We start from the raw sequence: 24,162 nt of genomic DNA, 5'->3' as shown, positions 1-24,162 counted from the left end.
TCAGAGACTGTAACGTTCTTTGCTTCACGGAAACATGACTCACTGGAGAGACGCTATCGGAGTTGGTGCAGCCAGCTGGTTTCTCCACGCGCAGACAGAAACAAACATCTTTCTGGTAAGAAGAGGGGCGGGGGCGTATGCTTCATGGTTAACGTGACGTGGTGTGATCATAACAACATACAGGAACTCAAGTCCTTCTGTTCACCTGATTTAGAATTCCTCACAATCAAATGTCGACCGCATTATCTACCAAGGGAATTCTCTTCGATAATAATCACAGCCGTATATATTCCCCCCCAAGCAGACACATCGATGGCTCTGAATGAACTTTATTTGACTCTTTGCAAACTGGAATCCATTTATCCGGAGGCTGCATTCATTGTAGCTGGGGATTTTAACAAGGCTAATCTGAAAACAAGACTCCCTAAATTTTATCAGCATATCGATTGTGCAACTAGGGCTGGAAAAACCTTGGATCATTGCTATTCTAACTTCCGCGACGCATATAAGGCCCTGCCCCGCTCTCCTTTCGGAAAAGGTGACCACGACTCCATTTTGTTGATCCCTGCCTACAGACAGAAACTAAAACAAGAAGCTCCCGCGCTGCGGTCTGTTCAACGCTGGTCCGACCAATCTGATTCCACACTCCAAGACTGCTTCCATCACGTGGACTGGGATATGTTTCGTATTGCGTCAGACAACAACATTGGCGAATACGCTGATTCGGTGAGCGAGTTCATTAGAACGTGCGTTGAAGATGTTCTTCCCATAGCAACGATTAAAACATTCCCAAACCAGAAACCGCGGATTGATGGCAGCATTCGCGTGAAACTGAAAGCCCGAACCACTGCTTTTAATCAGGGCAAGGTGACCGGAAACATGACCGAATAGAAACAGTGTAACTATTCCCTCCGCAAGGCAATCAAACAAGCTAAGCGTCAGTATAGAGACAAAGTAGAATCTCAATTCAACGGCTCAGACACAAGAGGTATGTGGCAGGGTCTACAGTCAATCACGGATTACAAAAAGAAAACCAGCCCCGTCACGGACCAGGATGTCTTGCTCCCAGGCAGACTAAATAACTTTTTTGCCCGCTTTGAGGACAATACAGTGCCACTGACACGGCCCGCAACTAAAACATGCGGACTCTCCTTCACTGTAGCCGACGTGAGGAAAACATTTAAACGTGTCAACCCTCGCAAGGCTGCAGGCCCAGACGGCATCCCCAGCCGCGCCCTCAGAGCATGCGCAGACCAGCTGCCTGGTGTGTTTACGGACATATTCAGTCAATCCCTATCCCAGTCTGTTGTTCCCACATGCTTCAAGAGGGCCACCATTGTTCCTGTTCCCAAGATAGCTAAGGTAACTGAGCTAAACGACTACCGCCCCGTAGCACTCACTTCCGTCATCATGAAGTGCTTTGAGAGACTAGTCAAGGACCATATCACATCCACCCTACCTGACACCCTAGACCCACTCCAATTTGCTTACCGCCCAAATAGGTCCACAGACGATGCATTCTCAACCACACTGCACACTGCCCTAACCCATCTGGACAAGAGGAATACCTATGTGAGAATGCTGTTCCACGACTACAGCTCGGCATTTAACACCATAGTGCCCTCCAAGCTCGTCATCAAGCTCGAGACCCTGGGTCTCGACCCCGCCCTGTGCAACTGGGTACTGGACTTCCTGACGGGCCGCCCCCAGGTGGTGAGGGTAGGCAACAACATTTCCACCCCGCTGATCCTCAACACTGGGGCCCCACAAGGGTGCGTTCTGAGCCCTGTCCTGTACTCCCTGTTCACCCACGACTGCGTGGCCACGCACGCCTCCAACTCAATCATCAAGTTTGCGGACGACACAACAGTGGTAGGCTTGATTACCAACAATGACGAGACGGCCTACATGGAGGAGGTGAGGGCCCTCGGAGTGTGGTGTCAGGAAAATAACCTCACACTCAACGTCAACAAAACTAAGGAGATGATTGTGGACTTCAAGAAACAGCAGAGGGAACACCCCCCTATCCACATCGATGGAACAGTAGTGGAGAGGGTAGTAAGTTAAGTTCTTCGGCGTACACATCACGGACAAACTGAATTTGTCCACCCACACAGACAGCATCGTGAAGAATGCGCAGCAGCGCCTCTTCAACCTCAGGAGGCTGAAGAAATTTGTCTCGTCACCAAAAGCACTCACAAACTTCTACAGATGCACAATCGAGAGCATCCTGTCGGGCTGTATCACCACCTGGTACGGCAACTGCTCCGCCCACAACCGTAAGGCTCTCCAGAGGGTAGTGAGGTCTGCACAACGCATCACCGGGGGCAAACTACCTGCCCTCCAGGACACCTACACCACCCGATGTCACAGGAAGGCCATAAAGATCATCAAGGACAACAACCACCTGAGCCACTGCCTGTTCACCCCGCTATCATCCAGAAGGCGAGGTCAGTACAGGTGCATCAAAGCTGGGACCGAGAGACTGAAAAACAGCTTCTATCTCAAGGCCATCAGACTGTTAAACAGCCAACACACTGACTCAACTCCAGCCACTTTAATAATGGGAATTGATGGGAAATTATGTAAAATATATCACTAGCCACTTTAAACAATGCTACCTAATATAATGTTTACATAACCTACATTATTCATCTCATATGTATATGTATATACTGTACTCTATATCATCTACTGCATCTTTATGTAATACATGTATCACTAGCCACTTTAACTATGCCACTTTGTTTACATACTCATCTCATATGTATATACTGCACTCAATACCATCTACTGTATCTTGCCTATGCCGCTCTGTACCATCACTCATTCATATATCTTTATGTACTTATTCTTTATCCCTTTACACTTGTGTGTATAAGGTAGTAGTTTTGGAACTGTTAGTTAGATTACTTGTTGGTTATTACTGCATTGTCGGAACTAGAAGCACAAGCATTTCGCTACACTCGCATTAACATCTGCTAACCATGTGTATGTGACAAATAAAATTTCATTTGATTTGATTTGAAATAATACCAGGGAGGCTGTTCTAACAAACCAAAAAAGGTTTAAAGCCTTTATTACAGCAAAGCAAAGATTAAAAACAGCAACATTAGGGGAACCCCCAGATTTTAAAGATGTTTCATGGATGTGTGTGTGTGTGTGTAATTGAATTGTGTAAGATAGAGCAGGGTTTCTGGAGAAACAGGGTTCCCCCCCCCCCCACCCCCGCAACACCCCCCACCCCACACAGCTGACTCAAATAACCAACTCATCATCAATCTTTGATGATTTGAATCAGCTGTCTAGTGCTGGCGCAAAAAAACAAAATGTGCACCCAAGGACCCAATTTGGGAAACACTGAGATAGAGTACAAGAGAAAATAGAAGAAACCTCTCTCTCTCTCCTCCTACCCTTCTGTCTCTCTGCCTCCTCCTTTCCTTCTCTCGCAGGTTATTGTAGGGAGAGAGCCCTTCCCCCAGCCCTCGGCCCCGGCCTGCTTGGAGTTTCAGGAGGGATATTACGAGGAGGCCCAGCCCTATGACTCAGCCATGAACGGTGAGTTCCTGCCCTGTCCCTGATTTTACTGGGAAACTTAAATTACTTTTTACCAAACTAGAGAGACAAAACTCTAGATCACCTTTACTCCACACACAGGGCCTTCCCTCACCCTCCCTTTGGCAAATCAGACCATAACTCTATCTTCCTGCTTACAAGCAAAAACTCAAACAGGAAGTTCCAGTGACGTGCTCAATATGGAAGTTGTCCGGACTGTTTCGCTAGCACAGATTGGAATATATTCCGGGATTCATCCGATAACATTGAGGAGTTTACCACATAAGTCACGGCTTCATTAATAAGTGCATTGACGTCGTCGTCCCCACAGTGACCGGTACATACTGTACGTACATACCCCAACCAGAACCCATGGATTACAGGCAACATCCGCACTGAGCTAAAGGCTAGATCTGCCGCTATTCAAGGAGTGAATAGTGGAACACTAATCTGGAACACTAATCTGGAACACTAATCTGGACCCTTATGAGAAATCCCGCTACGACCTCCGACGAGCCATCAAACAGGCAAAGCGTTAACCTCTTATAGCCACTGAGACGCCAGCGTCTCACCTAGCCAACAGGAAATGTTGGCGATAAAACTCAAACTTTCATTAAAACACACATGCAGGGTACTGAATTAAAGCTACACTCATTGTGAATCTAGCCATCAGATTTTTAAAATGCTTTTCGGCGAAAGCATGAGAAGCTATTATCTGATAGCATGCAACACCCCGAAATACCTGAAGGGGACGTAAACAAAATAATTAGCGTAGCTGGCGCTACACAAAACGCAGAAATAAAATATAAAACATTCATTGCCTTTGACGAGCTTCTTTGTTGGCACTCCTATATGTCCCATAAACATCACAATTGGGTATTCTTTCTGATTAAATCCGTCCATGTATACCCAAAATGTCCATTTATATAGCCCTTCTGATCCAGGAAAAAGCATCTTTCCAAAACGCAACGTTATTTTTTTTTATTAAAAAAGTTGCCTATAAACTTTGACAAAACACTTCAAACTACTTTTGTAACCCAACTTTAGGTATTTGTAAACGTTAATAATCGATCAAATTGATCACGGGGCGATCTGTATTCAATAGCAGCTACTCTTTAAATCATCGTCCATTGTCTCTCTCCCATAAGCCTCTTCCTGTATACTGGATGACAGGAAGGGTCTATTTCTCATTCCACCAAGGATTAAATCCAATGAAATTGACAGTACTGGCGACATCGTGTGGAAGCTGTAGGAACCCAGTCTATAATACAAACTTGTTTTAAGCAGACCACCATAGTCCCGTGCCCAAGAAGGCCAAGGTAACCTGCCTATCGCCCCACATCTATAGCCATGAAATGCCTTGAAAGGCTGGTCATGGCCCACATCAACATCCTAGACACATTGCAATTCGCATACCACCCCAACAGATCCACAGATGATGCAGTCTTTATTGTACTCCGGGGGGGGGGGGGGGTCATTTAGCAGACACTCTTACAGCCCTCCACAGGAGTTGCTAGAGTGCGATGGGACAAGAACATCTCTGCCAGCCAAACCCTCCCCTAACCAGGACGACACTGGGCCAATTGTGTGCCGCCCCATGGGTCTCCCGGTCGCGGCCTGCAGAGCCTGGACTCAAACCAGGATCTTTAGTGGCACAGTTAGCACTGCGATGCAGTGCCTTAGACCACTGCGCCCCTCAGGAGGCAATGACTTGTGATTCTAACGTATTGATTCAGGGGTGTGAATAATTCTATAAACTAGATGTTTATGTTTATTTCATTTTCAACACATTTGCAAAAATGTCTAAAAACCTGATTTCACTTTTTCATTATGGGGTATTATGTGTAGATAGGAAAAATAAATACTTATTTAATCCATTTTAAATTCAGGCTGTAACACAAGAAAATGTGGAAAAAGTAAAGGGGTGTGAATACTTTCTGAAGGCTCTGAATATCATAACCATTGCAGAATAAATTCCTCACCTTTTCTGGCAATGATGAGTTCATATTCCTGAAGTAGCCATACACTAAATTACCATGCACATCTCTGATTTAATTGGGCCTTTTAGGCTAGAGAGGCTGTGATCATTTCAAGCAATTTCATGCTTTCGACAGTGATTGCGGTTTATAACATTACAGTAGAATTTAACAGGTGAACAGACTGTTGATATTTTTGCATTGAAGTGTGTAGGCTACCACTGTTTTGTAGGCCTACTGTAGTTTAAATGTTTTCCATAGTAGACAATGTTTCAGAATTTGCGGGTGGTGCAGAATATTTAGGTTCAGGAAAAAGTGAATGCAAAATATTTAAATCTAGAATCGGCTTCCTATTTCGCAACAAAGCCTCCTTCACTCACGCTGCCAAACATACCCTCGTAAAACTGACCATCCTACCGATCCTTGACTTCGGCGATGTCATTTACAAAATAGTCTCCCACACTCTACTCAGCAAACTGGATGTGCCATCGTGCCATTCGTTTTGTCACCAAAGCCCCATATACTACCCACCACTGCCACCTGTATGCTCTCGTTGGCTGGCCCTCGCTACATGTTCATCGCCAAACCCACTGGCTCCAGGTCATCTAAAAGTCTTTGCCTTTCCTTCCAGTTCTCTGCTGCCAATGGCTGGAACGAATTGCAAAAATCACTGAAGTTGGAGATTTATATCTCTCTATCAAACTTTAAGCATCAGCTGTCAGAGCAGCTTACCGATCACTGTACCTGCACACAGCCAATCTGTAAATAGCACACCCAACTACCTCATCCCCATATTGTTATTTATCTTCTTGCTCTTTTGCACCCCATTATCTCTACTTGGCCTATTTATTGTCTTACCTCCCTGCTCTTCTACATTTGCACACACTGTACATAGATTTTCTTCTATTGTTATTGACTGTACGTTTATTTATGTGTAACTCTGTGTTGTTGGTTTTGTCGCAATGCTTTGCTTTATCTTGGCCAAGTCGCAGTTGTAAATGAGAACTTGTTCTCAACTGGCCTACCTGGTTAAATAAAGGTGAAATAAATAAATAAATGTAGAGAGGAGAAGTATTGTATGTCAGTTGAGGTGAAATGCTGCAATTGGGATGGCGAGCGTGTGCCCAAATTCATTAAGAGCACGGTTAGGGAGAAGGAGACCGAGGTGGCAAGAGTAAGGGCTGTCCAGCATGTCTCCTATCCAGAGGCATTGAGAAGAGTAAAATAAGGGTGTAAACACTGAAGAAAGCATGGTAGTTGGGTTAGAGGAACCAGTAAATCTTACTCGCCAACAGGAACCTCACATGTTTCATGTTAAAAAGGTGGACTTTGTATATTTTATTGCATTGGTTCTAAACTGCACAAAGCAAACAAAGAGGAAATCAGTGGAAATAGGCATTGTTGTGAGTGTGGCTGAATTTTTTTTTTTTTACAGCATAGGCATTACAAGGAATCCTGTCGATGAGTGTTCCATCCTCATAGGCCCTTGCACCTGTGTAGGGATGTGATTTGAACTGTGACTGATGTTTTTATTTCGTATATGATGTTCGTTTTTTTCCAGATTTCCCAATTGCCGCCACCTACCTATACAGTAGGTGGCATGCACCTTTTACATTTGTTTGTCGACTGCCATAATACCAGAGAAGAAGAAGTTAGTTTAGGTAGTCTCATTCATTCATTATAACCCTGGCAGTCATTCTGAATGCAGATTGTGGAAATCCATTCATCCTCGATTCCTATAGGAATTAAACATCACATTGCAAGCCAGCATGTGACTTGATGCTGGTTTTGCTTTAGCTTATGCTGGCCACCAGTGTCAAAAACACAGCAGTCATGGCAGGTCACCAGCGAAATCACATGAAAGCTGGTCACCAGCGAAAACACAACAAAGGCTGGTCTGACAGTATTTTTATTTTTTACCTTTATTTAACCAGGCAAGTCAGTTAAGAACAAATTCTTATTTTCAATGACGGCCCCTGAACTGCCTGTTCAGGGGCAGAACAACAGATTTGTACCTTGTCAGCTCGGGGGTTTGAACTTGCAACCTTCTGGTTACTAGTCGCTCTTCTGGTTACGCTCTAACCACTAGGCTACCCTGCCGCCCCGATAAGCCAGCTAGACCATAATGGTCAGATCAGCTTGACCAGCCAGACCATACTGGTGTACCAACATAACCAGCTATACCATGCTGGTCGGCCAGCTTCTCTGAAAGGAGTTTTAGTGTGTTGAAAGTACGACAGAGAAAAGTACATTTGCGGGTCATTTAAATGGACAGTTAGCATGTTTAATTCAAACAAAAGCCTGCACCCACACTGGCAGTGAGCGGAAGATTACTTTGTGCTTTGAATGATGTGTTTGTTTTTTTACTGTGTTACCGTAACTATACTGTGGAGATTACTTTTTAGTCTCTCTTGACAGACAGATTATTTATCTCAAAGAGATGCGCTGGTTAAATGAAGGTTACATTTTAAAAAACTACAAAAGTGTAACCCAGCTTTGAAAGTTAACCCTGTCATTCAGGTCAAGTCTCCTTTGTTCTTTAGAAGGCTGTGTGTTTGGTTTGACCACAACTTAACATGACACTAGTTTAACAGTAGCCACTTCTCACGTCACAGGAAATGCACTGGAGGTTCCATATTAAATCATCTGGTCACCCACACATCAGAATTAGCAAGCCATGTTTCCAACATGAGAATTTATACTATTGGTAAATGCTACGCTTTGGAAACACTGTTCGACATGAGTGCATATACACATGCTGGTTTGTGTGCGGTTATTCTCACTCATCTTTTCATACAGGTAGGTTAAAGGTTATTAATTGACTATACGTATTAATGTGGCCATGAGCTTAGCTTCTGTTTACTAGCTTATTAATTCTGATAGGGTATGCATCCAAGCTTTTCAGGTCTATAAAATATATAATAAAAGAAAATAAATACATTTAATTCCAATTTGTAAGTACTTATATATGAGTTGCTCTTGTCTTTTCATAGTTTCCTTTATACTGTATAGCATTGGGATAGTGCAACCCTGTCTTATTTTCCGCACTCTTGTCCTCTTCTCCCTTTCTCTTTCTCTCCTTTATCCCTCTCCCTGTAGATGTGGGTTTTTTGGTCTCCTCGGGAGCATCGACACAAGTAAAGAAAGAGCTCAGACAATGTGGTCTATGCTGTGATCACATGGGGTACCTGCCTATCTCCTATCAGTGTGCGTGTGTGAGTGTGTGTGTGCATGCTTGTGGGCTTGGGGGGCAAGGGGTCAACTGTGCATGTTTTCATTCCTTTCTGTGATGAGTGTGTAGTCCTCACCTCCTTGTGCAAACTAATTGCCTACTTAACAGGATCACGAAAAGTCATCACACGCATTTCCAATTGGAATTTCATTAATTCATCCTCCTCATCGTCTTCCACTTCCTCCTTGTCCTAACCTCACCTCTGACCCCCTTCCCTGTGTCTCCCAGATGACGGCGAGGCAGTGAGCAGCTCCTATGAGTCCTACGATGAGGAGGAAGTGACCAAGGGGAAGTCGTCATTGTCAGCGCAGCACCAGTGGCCGTCCACCGAGGCGTCCATCGAGCTGATGAAGGACGTGCGCATCTGCGCCTTCCTCTGGAGGAAGAAGTGGCTGGGCCAGTGGGCCAAGCAGCTGTGTGTCATTCGAGAACATCGCTTCCTGGTGGGTTGTAGGACTTAGACGGTTTAGATTGTCCCTACCACACACACACACACACACACACACACACACACACACACACACACACACACACACACACACACAAATACTGTGAGAGGAGAAAAAAAGGAGAACAAGGGTGACATAGAGCTATAGCCACTAACCACACAGCCATGCTCATAAACCATCCACATTACACTCTTGTCAAGTGAGGTGCCTTATCGGGTGTGGTGGACAACGTTCACATACTACTTGTAGACGCTATAGTGAAAATAACTCCACTTTTACATATACACAAATACATAACCAATTTTGAAATGGAAAGTTCTCTCCTCTCTTTAGTAAGAATATGGTGCCTGACAGACTATCTACAGTGACATGAGGTAGCTATTTGTTTATGTAGTGTCATTTTAGGTGCAGGTTTCAGAAACTTCATTTCTGAGAAAATGTGATTTCCTGTGTAGGAAATGACGGGACATACTGGTTATTTAACATCCATTTATCTGTCGTTAAGGATCATGAGGATCATTAACAATAATTAAAATTTGGTGTCCTAATGGACCATAGGCATGGGCTGTTGTCTAAATTGGCCTAACTTCCTTGAAAGTATAGGTGTTGGATAAGAGCATCTACTAAATTACTCAAATGTAAATGTTAATATGGTCATTTAGTCCATTTTTTCCCTAAGTGACTAAAGGAGGGAAACATGAAACGAAGGTGAGATCTGGTAGTTAATGGAGTGTTGTAATCGATATGCTACCTCGTTGACCCACCGGAGGACCTTGAAGGGCTCAGCTTCCGGCAGGGCAAACGGGAGGTTCCTGGTGGAGAGCCAGACGCAATCTCCAGGATGGAACACGGGAGCCTCACTGTGATGGCAGTCCGCCTGCTCCTTCTGGCGGCGGACAGCAAGCCAGAAGGGGCTTCGGTCTGGCTCGGGGTCTAGGCTGATATCCCAGGACACACTGTAAGGGAGTCAACATGATGGAAGAGTGACAAAGTGAGTTCTGGGAGTACCCTGCCCAGGGAAGGAACCAGGCCCACTCCCCCTGCCGGTCCTGGCAGTGACTCCTAAGGAACCTCCCCAGTTCCTGCCTGATCCTCTCCAACTGCCCGTTAGACTGAGGCCGGTACGCATATGTGAGGCTGGCCGTGGCCCCCAGCTTCTCCATGAAGGCTCTCCATACCCACGACGTGAATTGGGGGGCCACAGTTGGAGATGATGACCTCCAGAAGGCCATTGTGCCGGAGACCCTGCTGCAACAGTGCCTCAGCGACCTGGAGGGAAGTAGGGAGACGAGAGAGGGATAAAACAGCAGAGTTTAGAGAACCACAACAACCATAATAGTGGTAAAACCATCAGTCAGGGGAGATCAGTAACAAAATCTATGGACAGATGGGACCAAGGCCGCTGAGGCACAGGAAGGGGAAGAATTTTCCCTCTCGGAGCATGCCGGGAGATTTGGTTTGGATAGAGGAGTTGACGTAGTGGGCAATATTCTGCACCAAGGTGGGGCACCAGTATTTTGCGGAGATGGATTGAATGGTGCGGGTGATACCTAGGTGTCCAGCGGTGAAGGATGTGTGCGCCCAGGTCAACAGCCGATCCCTTACCCCCGTGGGGACATAAGTGCGCTCCAGAGGACAGGTAGTAGGCACGGGTTCCCACTCCAGAGCCTGGCGGATGTCCACGTCTACCTCCCAAATCACAGGGGCAACGATTCAGAAGGGCGGAAGGATGGTTGCACTTGGGACAGGAACCTCTCCCGAATCATGGAGATGGGACAGAGCATCAGCTCTAATGTTCTTTGAAGCTGGGCGATATGAGACGGTGAAGTTGAATCTATTGAAGAAAAGGGCCCACCTTGCTTGGCGCGGGTTAAGCTGCTTCACTGTCAAATCAAATCACATACACATGGTTAGCAGATGTTATTGCGAGTGTAGTGAAAGTCTTGTGCTTCCAGTTCCGACAGTGCAGTAATATTTAACCTTTCTAGCGCAGGGGTTCCGCTCGACAACATTCCGCTGAAAAGGCAGCGAGCGAAATTCTAAATATTTTTTTGAAATATGTAACTTTCACACATTAATAAGTCCAATACAGCAAATTAAAGATAAACATCTTGTTAATCTACCCATCGTGTCCGATTTAAAAAATGCTTTACAGTTAAAGCACAACATGTTAGATCACCGCCAAGTCGAAAAAAAAACAGCCATTTTTCCAGCCAAAGATAGGAGTCACAAAAAGCAGAAATATTGATAAAATGAATCACTAACCTTTGAAGATCATCAGATGACACTCATAGGACATCATGTTACACAATGCATGCATGTTTTGTTCGATAATGTGCATATTTATATCCAAAAATCTCAGTTTACATTGGCGCCTTACGTGTAATGTTTTGATTCCAAGAAATTTGGAAGAAGTACTCATAATAAACATTGATAAAAGATACTAGTGTTATTCACTGAATTAAAGATAGACTTCTCCTTAATGCAACCGCTGTGTCAGATTGAAAAAAAACTTTATGGAAAAAGCATAATCTGAGAACGGCGCTCAGAACACAAAACAGCCAGAGGAATATCCACAATTTTGGAATCAACAAAGTTAGAAACAACACCATAAATATTCACTTACCGTTGATGATCTTCATCAGACGGCACTCCCAGGAATCCCAGTTCGACAATAAATGACTGATTTGTTCCATAAAGTTCCATCATTTATGTCCAAATAGCCACTTGTTGTTAGCGTGTTCAGCCCAGTAATTCATCTTCATGAGGCGCAGGCACTTCATCCAGACACAAACTCAAAAAGTTTCGTTACAGTCCTTTTAGAAACATGTCAACCTCTCCCACCTAGTCCCACCTGGCCAAAAGCCAGGGAAAATGCAGAGCTCCAAATTCAAATCAATTACTATTACTTTCATTAAACCACACATGCAAGATTGCAAATTAAAGCTACACTTGTTGTGAATCCAGCCAACATGTCAGATTTCAAAAAGGCTTTTCGGCGAAAGCAAACAATGCTATTATCTGAAGATAGCACCTCCGTAAAAAAAGAGAGAAAGCATATTTCAACCCTGCAGGCGCGACACAAAACGCAGAGATACAAATATAATTCATGCCTTACCTTTGACGAGCTTCTTTTGTTGGCACTCCAATATGTCCCATAAACATCACAAATTGTCCTTTTGTTCGATTAATTCCTTCGATATATATATCCAAAATGTCCATTTATTTGGCACGTTTGATCCAGAAAAACACTGGTTCCAACTTGAGCAACGTGACTACAAAATATCTCAAAAGTTACCTGTAAACTTTGCCAAAACATATCAAACTACTTTTGTAATACAACTTTAGCTATTTTTTAATGTAAATAATAGATAAAATTGAAGACGGGATGATCTGTGTTCAATACAGGAGTAAAACTAACTGTAGCATGCTTTCTGGTCACGCGCCTCTATCTAACAGTACACTTCAAGTGACCCTCGTTCAAGATGGCCGTACTTCTTCATTACACAAAGGAGAAACCTCAACCAATTTATAAAGACGGTTGACATCCAGTGTGTAGTATCTGGGATCTACATCTGTTTATATTAGTTACTATCCTGTTACTAAGCTGTAAAGTATTCCGGAAGTGTTACGTTACTACACCTAATAGGAAATGCACATGCGCACTAGGGTGCCGGGAACTGTAGAGCACGAGGGGTTTTGTCTAAACGAAAACGAACTGTACTCCCGTCTCCTGCCTGGTAATTTCTCCACAACACAAATATTACACAGTGGCGACGAGGTGATTAAACTACATAAACGGACATTGCTTGAAGGGAAGAATGTTGAGTGAGTAATGAAACTCAAAATAATTATGTAATTCGTCAGTTTTTTGTTTTTTTCTTTCGCCCGTAGAGAAGGCTACACTGCTAGTAGGTACAGTATTCAGGAGCTGCCAAATAGCAAGACAATTGGAGTCCAGAATAGCGACACTGCCCTCTGGTGGTTAAATAAAAAAAAACTGTAATTGAACCCATTGAAATTAGGCGATCTCAGTGGAGATCTCACGGTGTGTACATTATTACAAATGAGTGCAGGGAATGAAGTAATTGCAGAAACTTCTGAAGTGAAGAATTTAGATGAGAATTCAGAAAATTAAGGTATACAAGGAATAAGGAAACTGAACAATTTAACTGTGAAAATGGCAACCATTGGTTGAGTACCAGAGTTTGAGGCTACAAAAGAGGATTTTGATTCCTTGTTGGAGCGTTTTGAGGGTTGGCTGGCTGCAAATGAAATCAAAGATGAAAAGAAAGCAGACACATTCCTCAGTGTTTTGGGTCCAACTGAATATGGATTGCTGAAAGGTCTCATTGAACCAATAAAAGTAGTGGAGTTGAACTATGCAGAACTGACTGAAATTCTTTCAAGGTATTTCAAGCCTAAGCCAATTCTCATTGGAGAACGTTTCAGATTTTACCAACGTCACCAGAGTCAAGGGGAAACTGTGGCTGACTACATCCTTGCTTTGAAAAGGTTCGCAAGTACATGTGAGTTTGCACAATTTCTTGATGAAGCTCTCCGAGACAAGTTTGTATGTGGTCTCACAGGTGAAGCATATCACAGAAGGCTTCTGTCAGAGAAGGACCTGACCTGTAAGAAAGCCTGTGATATAGCACTTGGACTCGAGCTTGCCCACATGGATACAATTGAGCTATCGGGACATGCAGAACGTCAGAAAGGTGTTCAGAAGGTCAGTGTGCACGTGGGGAAAAAGGCTCACAAAAGTCACATTTTTCTCAGTCCCGTCCTCAAGGTTACACAAGAACAAAGCAGCCCACATCTCAAAGGTCTAAGCCAAGTTGCTACAGATGTGGGGGAGATAATCATCAGCACAGTGAATGTCGATTCCAAAATGAAAAGTGCCACAATTGTGGAAAGGTTGGACATTTACAGAGAGTGTGTAAAGCCTTGAAACGCACAGCAAGAGGGCACAAGTGTCAGACACAGCACAAGAAGAGGAAGGTACAACTGAAACAGTAGTGGAACTGTTCAGAGTGTACACAGCTCAACAACAAAAAGATGGAATCTATCTCAACATGGAGTTAGCGGGAAAACCAGTAAAAATGCAGCTGGACACCGAAGCGTCTGTATCTCTGGTTCCAGAGAGACTCTACAAAGAAAAACTGAAAGAGTGCCCTCTTTCAGCCCGCGTCCATCCGTCTTTCTTCATACACTGGTGACACTATTTCTGTGTTAGGGCAGATCCAGGTACCAGTCCGGTATGAGGGGAAGGAGTGGACGCTACCGCTTGTCATTGTTAAAGGAGAAAAATCAGCCTTGTTAGGCAGAAACTGGCTTCAAAAGATTAAGTTGAACTGGGGAGAAATCTTCAGTCTGAGAAATGACAAACCAGTGAGTCAGGCTACACTCACTAACATGCTGGAGACACACAAATAACTTTTCAAAGATGGCTACGGTGAAATACAAGATTTCACAGCAAAAGTCAGAGTGCAAGAAGGAACCAAGCCTATCTTTCACAAACCACATCCACTTCCCTATGGTCTTAAGGAAGCAGTAGAGAAGGGACTGGACCGCCTACAGTAGAATAACACAATCACGAAAGTAGCGAGGAGCGACTGGGCCTCTCTGATTGTTGTTGTCCCAAAGAAAGACAAGACCATCAGAATGTGCGGTGACTACAAGGTCACAGTAAATCGCTGCATACTACCAGAGGAATATCCACTACCAAACGCTGAAGATCTGTTTGCCACTCTAGCTGGTGGGAAGGTTTTCAGTAAGCTGGACCTGGCATTCGCTTATCAGCAACTGAAGCTGGATCCGGAGTCAGAACAGTATCTGACCATCAATACACACAAGGGGCTATTCAGATTAATTCGCTTGGCCTATGGAATCTCGACAGCTCCAGCGATATTCCAACACACAATGGATCAGATCTTGGATGGTATAGACAATTTTGTGTGCTTCATGGATGACATCCTCGTGTCAGCACCAACTATTGGAGAGCACCTTGTAGTGCTGGACAAAGTGATGTCAAGACTGCAGAAATACGGAGTGAGAATGAAACGCAGGAAGTGTGAGTTTCTCCAGGACTCAGTGGAGTATCTCGGATACAAGATTGATGCACAAGGCCTGCACCCAACCAACAGCAAGGTGGAAGCAATCGTAAACGCACCAGCACCCACAAATATCTCAGATCTGAGGTCATTTTTGGGCTCCTGAACTATTATGGAAAGTTTGTGGCAAACTTGTGCACATTGTTGCATCTGCTTCACCAACTGCTGCAGGCCGATACAAAGTGGAATTGGTCCCCACAATGTGAAGAAGAATTCAAGACTTGCAAAAAGAGCAAGTGGCTTGCCCACTACAACACAGAGATGAAGCTGAGACTCGCATGTGATGCATCTCCATACGGAGTAGGAGCCGTCATCTCACATGTTCTACCGTCAGGTGAAGAACACCCTATTGCATTTGCATCAGGGACTCTGTCACCAAGTAAGAAAAATTATGCTCAAATTGAGAAGGAAGCCCTGAGCATAATATTCGGAGTGAAGAAGTTTCACAAATACCTCTACGGAAGGAAGTTCCAACTGCTGACAAGCCTCTGTTGGTCATCCTTGGATCAAAATCAGCTATACCAACCCTTGCTGCACTTCGAATGCAAAGTTGGGCTCTGATATTGTTAGACTACGAGATTGAGTACAGACAATCCAGTGATCACGCAAATGCCGATGCACTATCAAGACTACCATGCAATAGTGACTCCGACAGTGAAGATGATAGAGCAGTCTTCCAGATCTCTCTCATTGACGAACTGCCCATATCTGCTTCAGACATAGCAGAGGAAACAAGGAAAGACCCAGTGCTTTCCAAAGTCCTGGACTTAACATTAGGCGGTTGGCCAACCTTCGTAAATGACGATAACCTTCGTCCATTCATCGACAAGAAAGACCAGTTGTCCACTGATCAAGGATGTGTTCTGTGGGGATCAAGGGTGGTGGTACCTCACAAATTCCAGAGGAGACTGCTATCTGACCTGTATGAGGGACATCCAGGGATCACTCGAATGAAAGCACACACTCGCAGTTATCTGTGGTGGCCTGGACCACAGGTAAAGGAAAGAATGAATGGGGCCATGTATCGTGAGATTTTGAGTGAAAACCTCCTTCCATCAGCAAGGGCATTGAAGATGAAACGTGGCTGGGTCTTTCAGCATGACAATGATCCCAAACACACCGCCCGGGCAACGAAGGAGTGGCTTCGTAAGAAGCATTTCAAGGTCCTTGAGTGGCCTAGCCAGTCTCCAGATCTCAACCCCATAGAAAATCTTTGGAGGGAGTTGAAAGTCTGTGTTGCCCAGCAACAGCCCCAAAACATCACTGCTCTAGAGGAGATCTGCATGGAGGAATGGGCCAAAATACCAGCAACAGTGTGTGAAAACCTTGTGAAGACTTACAGAAAACGTTTGACCTCTGTCATTGCCAACAAAGGGTATATAACAAAGTATTGAGATAAACTTTTGTTATTGACCAAATACTTATTTTCCACCATCATTTGCAAATAAATTCATTAAAAATTCTACAATGTGATTTTCTAGATTTTTTTTCTCGTTTTGTCTGTCATAGTTGAAGTGTACCTATGATGAATATTACATGCTTCTCTCATCTTTTTCAGTGGGAGAACTTGCACAATTGGTGGCTGACTAAATACTTTTTTGCCCCACTGTACATATGGGATGAGTAATGCAAGATATGTAAACATTATTAAAGTGTCATTATTAAAGTGACTAGTGATCTATTTATTAAAGTGGCTAATGATTTAAAGTCTGTATGTAGGCAGCAGCTTCTCTGTGTTAGTGATGGCTGTTTATCAGTCTGATGGCCTTGAAGCTATTTTTCAGTCTCTCGGTGCCAGCTTTGATGCACGTGTGCTGACCTCGCCTTCTGGATAGTAGCGGGATGAACAGGCAGTGGCTCAGGTGGTTGTCTTTGATGATCTTTTTGGCTTTCCTGTGACAACGGGTGCTGTAGGTGTCCTGAAGGGCTGGTAGTTTGTCCTCGGTGATGCGCTGTGCAGACCGCACCACCCTCTGGAGAGCCCTGCGGTTGTGGACAGTGCAGTTGCCGTACCAGGCCGTGATACAGCCCGACAGGATTCTCTCAATTGTGAATCTGTAAAAGTTTGTAAGAGTTGTAGGTAACAAGCCAAATTTCTTCAGCCTCCTGAGGTTGAAGAGGCGCTGTTGCGCTTTCTTCACCACACTATCTATGTGGGTGGACCATTTCAGTTTGTCTGTGATGTGTATGCCGAGGAACTTAAAACGTTCCACCTTCTGCGCTGCTGTCCCATCGATGTGAATAGGGGGTGCTCCCTCTGGTTTTTCCTGAGGTCCACGATCATCTCCTTTGTTTTTTTGACGTTGAGTGAGAGGTTGTTTTCCAGACATCCTCACCTGTCTTGTCATTGTTTGTGTTAAAGCCTACTATTGTTGTGTCGTCTGCAAACTTGATAATTGAGTAGGAGGCGTGCATGACCATGCAGTCATGGGTGAACAGGGAGTACATGAGGAGGCTGAGCGCGCACCCTTGTGGGGCTCCAGTGTTGAAGATCAGCAAAGTGGGGATGTTGTTTCCTACCTTTACCACCTGGGGGCGGCCCTTCAGGAAATCCAGGACCCATTGCACAGGGTGGGGTTCAGACCCAGGGCCTCAAGCATAAACATGAGCTTGTAGGGTACTATGGTGTTGAATGATGACCTGTAGTCAATGAACAGCATTCTTACATGGGTTTTCCTCTTGTCCAGATGGGATAGGGCAGTGTGCAGTGTGATGGCGATTGCATCGTCTGTGAACCTATTGGGTGGTATGCAAATTTAAGTGGGTCTAGGGTGACAGGTAAGGTGGAGGTGATATGATCCTTGACTAGTCTCTCTCAAAGTACTTCATGTTGACAGAGGTGAGTGCTGCGGGGCGATAGTCATTTAGTTCACTTACCTTTGCCTTCTTGGGTACAGGAACAATGGTGGCCATCATGAAGTAACATAAAAACACAAGCCAGCTGTTCTGCAAATGCTCTGAGGGCGCGGCTAGGGATGCCGTCTGGGCCACGTGTTATGTTCTTACTCACGTCGGCCACGGACAAGGAGAGGGAGAGCCCACAGTCCCTGGTAGCAGGCCACGTCGGTGGCACAGTATTATCCTCAAAGCGGGAAAAGGTGTTTAGTTTGCCTGGAAGCAAGATTTCGGTGTCCTTGACATGGCTGGCTTTCTTGTAGTCCGTGATTGCCCATAGACCCTGCCACATCCATCTCGTGTCTGAGTCGTTGAATTGCGACCACTTTGTCCCTATACCAACATTTATCTTGTTTGCCTTGCGGAGGGAATAACTACACTGTTTGTATTTGACCATATTCCCAGTCATCTTTCCATGGTTAAATACGGTGGTTCGAGCTTTCAGTTTTGCACGAATGCTGCCATCTATCCACAGTTTCTGGTTAGGATAGGTTTTAATAGTCACAGTGGGTACATCTCCAAATCACTTACTTATAAACTCACTCATCGAATCAGCGTATAGATCAATATTATTTTCTGAAGCTACCCAGAACATAAAACATTTTCCATTCATCCCGGATCAATTTGTAGGAACTCCACAGGTCCAGTTTTGTAAAAAGAGAACATGCCCCGCGAAGCTGTTCGATAGTGGCCGGTACCAACTGGAGAAGGTAGCGGTACTTGGTAGTGGTGGAATTGAGGCCTCTGTAATCGATGCATGGACGTAGACCTCCATCCTTTTTGGTCACGAAGAAGAAGCCTGCCAACGCAAGGGAGGTGGATGGGTGGATGAAACCCTGTTGGAGAACCTCCTGGATGTATTCCTCCATGGCATCGGTTTCAGCCACCGACAGAGGGTAGATGCGGCTGTGCGGAGGCACAGAGCCTGCAAGCATGTCAATGGCACAGTCCCAGGTGCAATGAGGAGGGAGACGGGTGGCGTCTCTTGGAGAAAACGGTCGGTCTGGAGGGCAACCACAGGTCTCTCAATCGAAGTGGAACCACAGTGCAAGAAAAAGCAGGTCTTCCAGGCGGTGATTTTCATCCTTTACTAGGAGATGGTGGGGTCATGACGTTGGTGCCACGGGAGGCTCCAACGTCATGACTTTGTGTATGGGTGGGTTGATGATGAGGAAGGAAGGCTTTTCTTGGTGCATGGGTGCTGGTGACTGGTGATGTGATATGCATTAATGTACCAGATCCCACTGTTCAATTATCCAGGGCTTGGACCTGAAGAGGAGAGCAGAGTGGGGACAAGGTGATGTTCAGAGAGGAGGCAAGGGTCTGGTCAATGAAATTCCCTGCGGCACCGGAGTCCACTAGGGCTGTAGAGACAACACGAGGGACAGCCAGCCAGTGAAATAGAAACCAGGGACAGTTTGGCAGAAAGCAATGATGATGGAATACTCACACCAACTCCAGGAGACAGATGATCACGGGGCCGCTGCTCTGCCCCCGTGGACCCCGAGTTGAGACACCGCTGAAGCTTGTGCCCCTCCTGGTCCCAATAGGATCAGAGCCCCAGCTGTTTCAGGTTACGCTGCTCTGCCGCTAGGAGGTGTGTGGCCCCTACCTACATGGGCTCAGGAAGAGGGGGGCGCTGGCGCTCCCGAAGAAGGTTGTCCAGGCACGCCAACTCTGTCTGGACCTCCTCGCGCAGTCTTCTTCGGAATAGGGTGCGGAGTGCCGGTTCATTCCATTCGCTAGAGGCTGCTACGGTACGGCAGGTGAGGATGTACTCTGCAGCGGTCTGGGCACCCTGCCGGAGTTGAAGTAGTCACTCACCTCCCTCTCTGCCCTCCGGTGGATGGTCGAAGACAGCCCTGAACAGAACCCAGCTCTTCCTCTCCCAGATGGCCGTAGCCCACTCCATCACCCGCCCGGTTAGCAGGGAAATGACCGTGGCAACCTTGGACCTCTCAGTGGTGGGGGCTCCCATCTGATGGGAGAAATAGAGGGAGCACTGGAGTAGGAAGCCACAGCATTTGGATGGAGTCCTGTCATATTTGTCCGGGAGGGACAGTCGGGCATCGTTAACCTGGGCGGAGTGCTGGGTAGGCTGTTGGGCTGGCTCGCTGGGATGACTCGTGGTAGGAGGCCCTCTGCTAGTTGGAGGTGAATCCTCTCTCGGTTGGTGTCATCCATAGCCGCACCCAGTTGTGCCAGCTGATTGTGGTGTTGGCGGAGTAGGTGTCCCTGTTCACCGACGGTCTGGGAGATGTCTTTCTCTTCTGCTTCTTCCATATAGAGAGGCAGTATTCTGTAACAAATACACTGCGAGTCAGGAAGCAGGTGCAGAAAATGAGTTTAATGATAAGAATAAAGCAGATAAGCAAAACAGGAGACGGGCTGAACGTGACCAAAACCAATACTGACTGAGGCTACTGAGGGCTAAATAAAGGGAGAGTAATCCAGGTGATGATGAGGTCCAGGTGTGGGTAACGATGGGTAGCAGGTGTGCGTAATGATGGTTGCCAGAACCGGTGGTTAGTTGACCGGCCACGTCGAGTGCTGGAGCGGGGAGCAGGAGTAGGCATGTCACAATCAAACCCACAACCATAATGCACTAACCAGGCTCCAACCCAATGTTTCTCAGTCCATTTCTGGGGGACACCCTGATTGAGCACATTTGTGTTATAGCCCCACACTAACACACCTGATTCTACTTATCAACTAATAGCAAGCACTTGAATCATGTGTAGTTCCTTCAGAAAGTATTCATACCTATACCTATTCCACCTTGTGTTATGTTACAGCAATTACAGCTGTGAGTCTTTCTGGGTACATCTCTAAGAGCTTTCCACACCAGGATTGTGCAACATTAGCCCATTATTATTTAAAAAATTCTTCAAGCTCTGTCAAATTGGTTGTTGATCATTGTTAGTCAACCATTTCAGATCTTGCCATAGATTTTCAAGTAGATTTAAGTCAAAACTGTAACTCAGCCACTCACATTCACATTTGCTGTGTTCTTGGTAAGCAATTCCAGTGTAGATTTGGCCTTGTTGTTTTAGTTTATTGTCCTGCTGAAAGGCAAATGAGTATCCCAGTGTGGTGGAAAGCAGACTGAACCAGGTTTTCCTATAGGGTTTTTCCCGTGCTTCAGTTTCTTTTGTATCCTGAAAAACTCCCCAGTCCTTAATGATTACAAGCATACCCATAACATGATGCAGTCACCACTATGATTGAAAATATGGAGAGTGGTACTCAGTAATGTGTTGTATTGGATTTGCCACAAAGGTAAAGCTTTGAATTCAGGAAAAAAATGTATTGCTTTGCCAGATTGTTTGCGGTATTACTTTAATGCCTTGTTGCAAACAGATGCATGTTTAGGATTATTTTTACTCTGTACAGGCTTCGTTCTTTTCACTCTGTCAATTAAGTTTGTATTGTGGAGTAACTACAATGTTGTTGATCCATCCTCAGTTTAACATTATGGGGTATTGAGTGTAGGCCAGTGACAAAACATATAAATTTAATCCATTTTAAAGTCAGGCTTTAACACAAAAAAAAATTGGAAACAGTCAAAGGGTGTGAATACCTTCTAAAGGCACTGTATGCTAGTGCTGGGCTAGGACAAAAATATGCACCTCCCTGGAATGAGTTGCTCCAACCAACTAAGCCATATTTCCATCACCAACCACTGTACCCTCTTGATGTTCCAATAGTGCTACAAGAGCTCCAAGGAGCAGATGCCGCTGTTGGACGTGAGCCTGCTGGGATGCAGCGTGGTCTACAAGGAGAAGCAGCCCAAGAGGAAGGAGCACAAGCTGAAAATCATCCCCATGGGAGGAGAGGCCATCGTTCTGGGCCTGCAGAGCAAGGAGCAGACAGAGCTGTGGCTCAAGGTATAGGGACTGGAGATGGAGAGACTATTGGTGGGGGGTTGGAGTCAGACTGTATTGTTGTCACCACAGTGTTTGAGTCAATTCCATTTCAATTCAGTCAATTCAGGTAGTAAACAGAATTTCTAATTTACATTTTCACAATTTGCTTTTCAATTAGGAAAATTTGAATTTCTGTTGATTTCCTGAATTGAAATGGAATAAATCCCCAACCCTGATAGTTACAATAATGTCAATGATGGTAATGGATTGGATTGATATATAGCTTTTCCAGATGCTCAGAAAGGGAAGGGGGCACATACCTATTGGTCTTGTTTCCTTGTCTCCCCCATCAGGTGATCCAGGAAATCAGCCCTAAACCAGCAGAGGGCTCTGAGATGCAGCACTTTGTGTCCGACTCCTCGCGCCTCATTTGCACTAAGGTAGAACACCATCAATAGAACACAATTCATTTATTTACTGGTAGTTATGGCTATTGGGTGAGATTGGTTATAGTCTCTCATGGACAGAGACCCATAACATAACTGGTATCGTAGCGTATCAACAGACTGTGGGATGCGATGAGTAACAAGGAACTTTGTTTACGATGCGCAGATTTTTCGTCACCGATCATTTGGTGTTCGCATCTTTAACATTTAACAAAGGAAGGGACATAAAGTGCCTTCAGAAAGTTTTTATACCCCTTGACGTATTCCACATTTTGTTGATACAGCCTGAATTAAAAATGGGTTAAATTGTATTTTTCTTTTCTCACTTATATACAAAATAATATTAAATAAAATCAAGCCGAACAGTTCAAGAAAGAGGACGAAACCGTAGACAAAAGCGTACGTTTCATTTACGTTTTACACAATACCCCATAATGAGAAAGTGAAAACATGCTTTTAGAAATGTTTGCAAACGTATTGAAAATGAAATACAGAAATATCTTATTCATATAAGTATTCACACACCTGAGTCTATACGCATAAGAATCACCTTTGGCAGTGATTACAGTTGTGATTAGAGTTGTGGGTAAGTATCTAAGAGCTTTGCACACCTGGATAGTAAAATATTGGCACTTTATTATTTTTAAAACACTTCAAGTTTTGTCAAGTTGGTTGTTAATCATTGCTAAGAAGCCATGTTCATGTAATGCAATAGATTTTCAAGTCGATTTAAGTCAAAACTGTAACTAGGCCACTCAGGAACATTCATTGTCATCTTGGTAAGCAACTGCAGTGTATATTTGGCTTTGTGTTTTAGGTTATTGACCTGCTGAAAGGTGAATTTGTCTCTGTGTCTGTTGGAAAACAGACTGAACCAGGTTTTCCTCTAGGATTTTGCCTGTGCTTAACTCCATTCCGTTTCTTTGTTATCCTGAAAAACTCCCCAGTCCATGCCGATGACAAGCATACCCATAACATGATGCAGCCAACACCATTTGAAAACATAAGGACTGGTGATGTTATGTTGGATTTGCCCCAAATTTAACGCTTTCTATTCAGGACATAAAAGTTAATTTCTTTGCCACATTTTTTGCAGTTTTACTTTAGTGCCTTATTGCAAACAGGTTGCATGTTTTAAAATATTTTTATTCTGTACAGGCTTCCTAATTTTCACTCCTACTTTTCACTCATTTAGGTTAGTATTGTAGAGTAACTACAATGTTGTGCATCCATCCTCAGTTTTCTCCTATCACAACCTTTAAACATGGCAACTGTTTAAAAGTCACCATTCGCCTCATGTGAAATCCCTGAGAGGTTTCCTTCCTCTCCGGCAACTGAATTAGGAAGTATCTTTGTAGTGACTGGGTGTATTGATGCACCATCCAAAGTGTAATTAATAACTTCACCATGCGCAAAGAGATATTATAAACTGGGTGGTTCAGGCCCTGAATGCTGATTGGCTGACAGCCATGGTATATCAGATCGTATACCACAGGTATGACAAAACATTTATTTTTGCTGCTCTAAACTAAATTTGAGAGAAGTAAGCTTTTTGTGCATATTAAAAATGTCTGGGAACTTTTATTTCAGCTCTTGAAACATTGGCCCAACACTTTACATGCTGCGT

At 44.6% G+C, this 24,162-nt stretch overlaps 1 protein-coding gene across 6 annotated transcripts in view; it reads left to right on the top strand.

Annotated features, from left to right (window-relative positions):
* afap1l2 (actin filament associated protein 1 like 2) overlaps positions 1 to 24,162 on the top strand; it is a 144,856-nt gene that overhangs the window by 70,236 nt on the left and 50,458 nt on the right. For 5 of the 6 annotated variants that reach the window (XR_016487211.1, XR_016487210.1, XM_090202530.1 and 2 more), the window contains exons 5-8: positions 3,453 to 3,558; positions 8,992 to 9,206; positions 21,931 to 22,110; positions 22,443 to 22,529. Coding sequence is in view for 4 of the 6 variants with exons in the window: in XM_090202530.1 (XP_090058656.1) it covers positions 3,453 to 3,558; positions 8,992 to 9,206; positions 21,931 to 22,110; positions 22,443 to 22,529 (588 nt within the window). In the remaining 2 variants the exon portion in view is untranslated. Of the gene's footprint in view, positions 1 to 3,452; positions 3,559 to 8,624; positions 8,716 to 8,991; positions 9,207 to 21,930; positions 22,111 to 22,442; positions 22,530 to 24,162 lie in introns of those variants that run through there. The other variant, XM_090202531.1, reaches the window with a different exon arrangement.

This window comes from Oncorhynchus mykiss, chromosome 16, assembly GCF_057628025.1.
Source record: "Oncorhynchus mykiss isolate SJ-2025 chromosome 16, ASM5762802v1, whole genome shotgun sequence".
NCBI lineage: Eukaryota > Metazoa > Chordata > Actinopteri > Salmoniformes > Salmonidae > Oncorhynchus > Oncorhynchus mykiss.
This window is presented reverse-complemented; position numbering and strand designations above follow the sequence as displayed.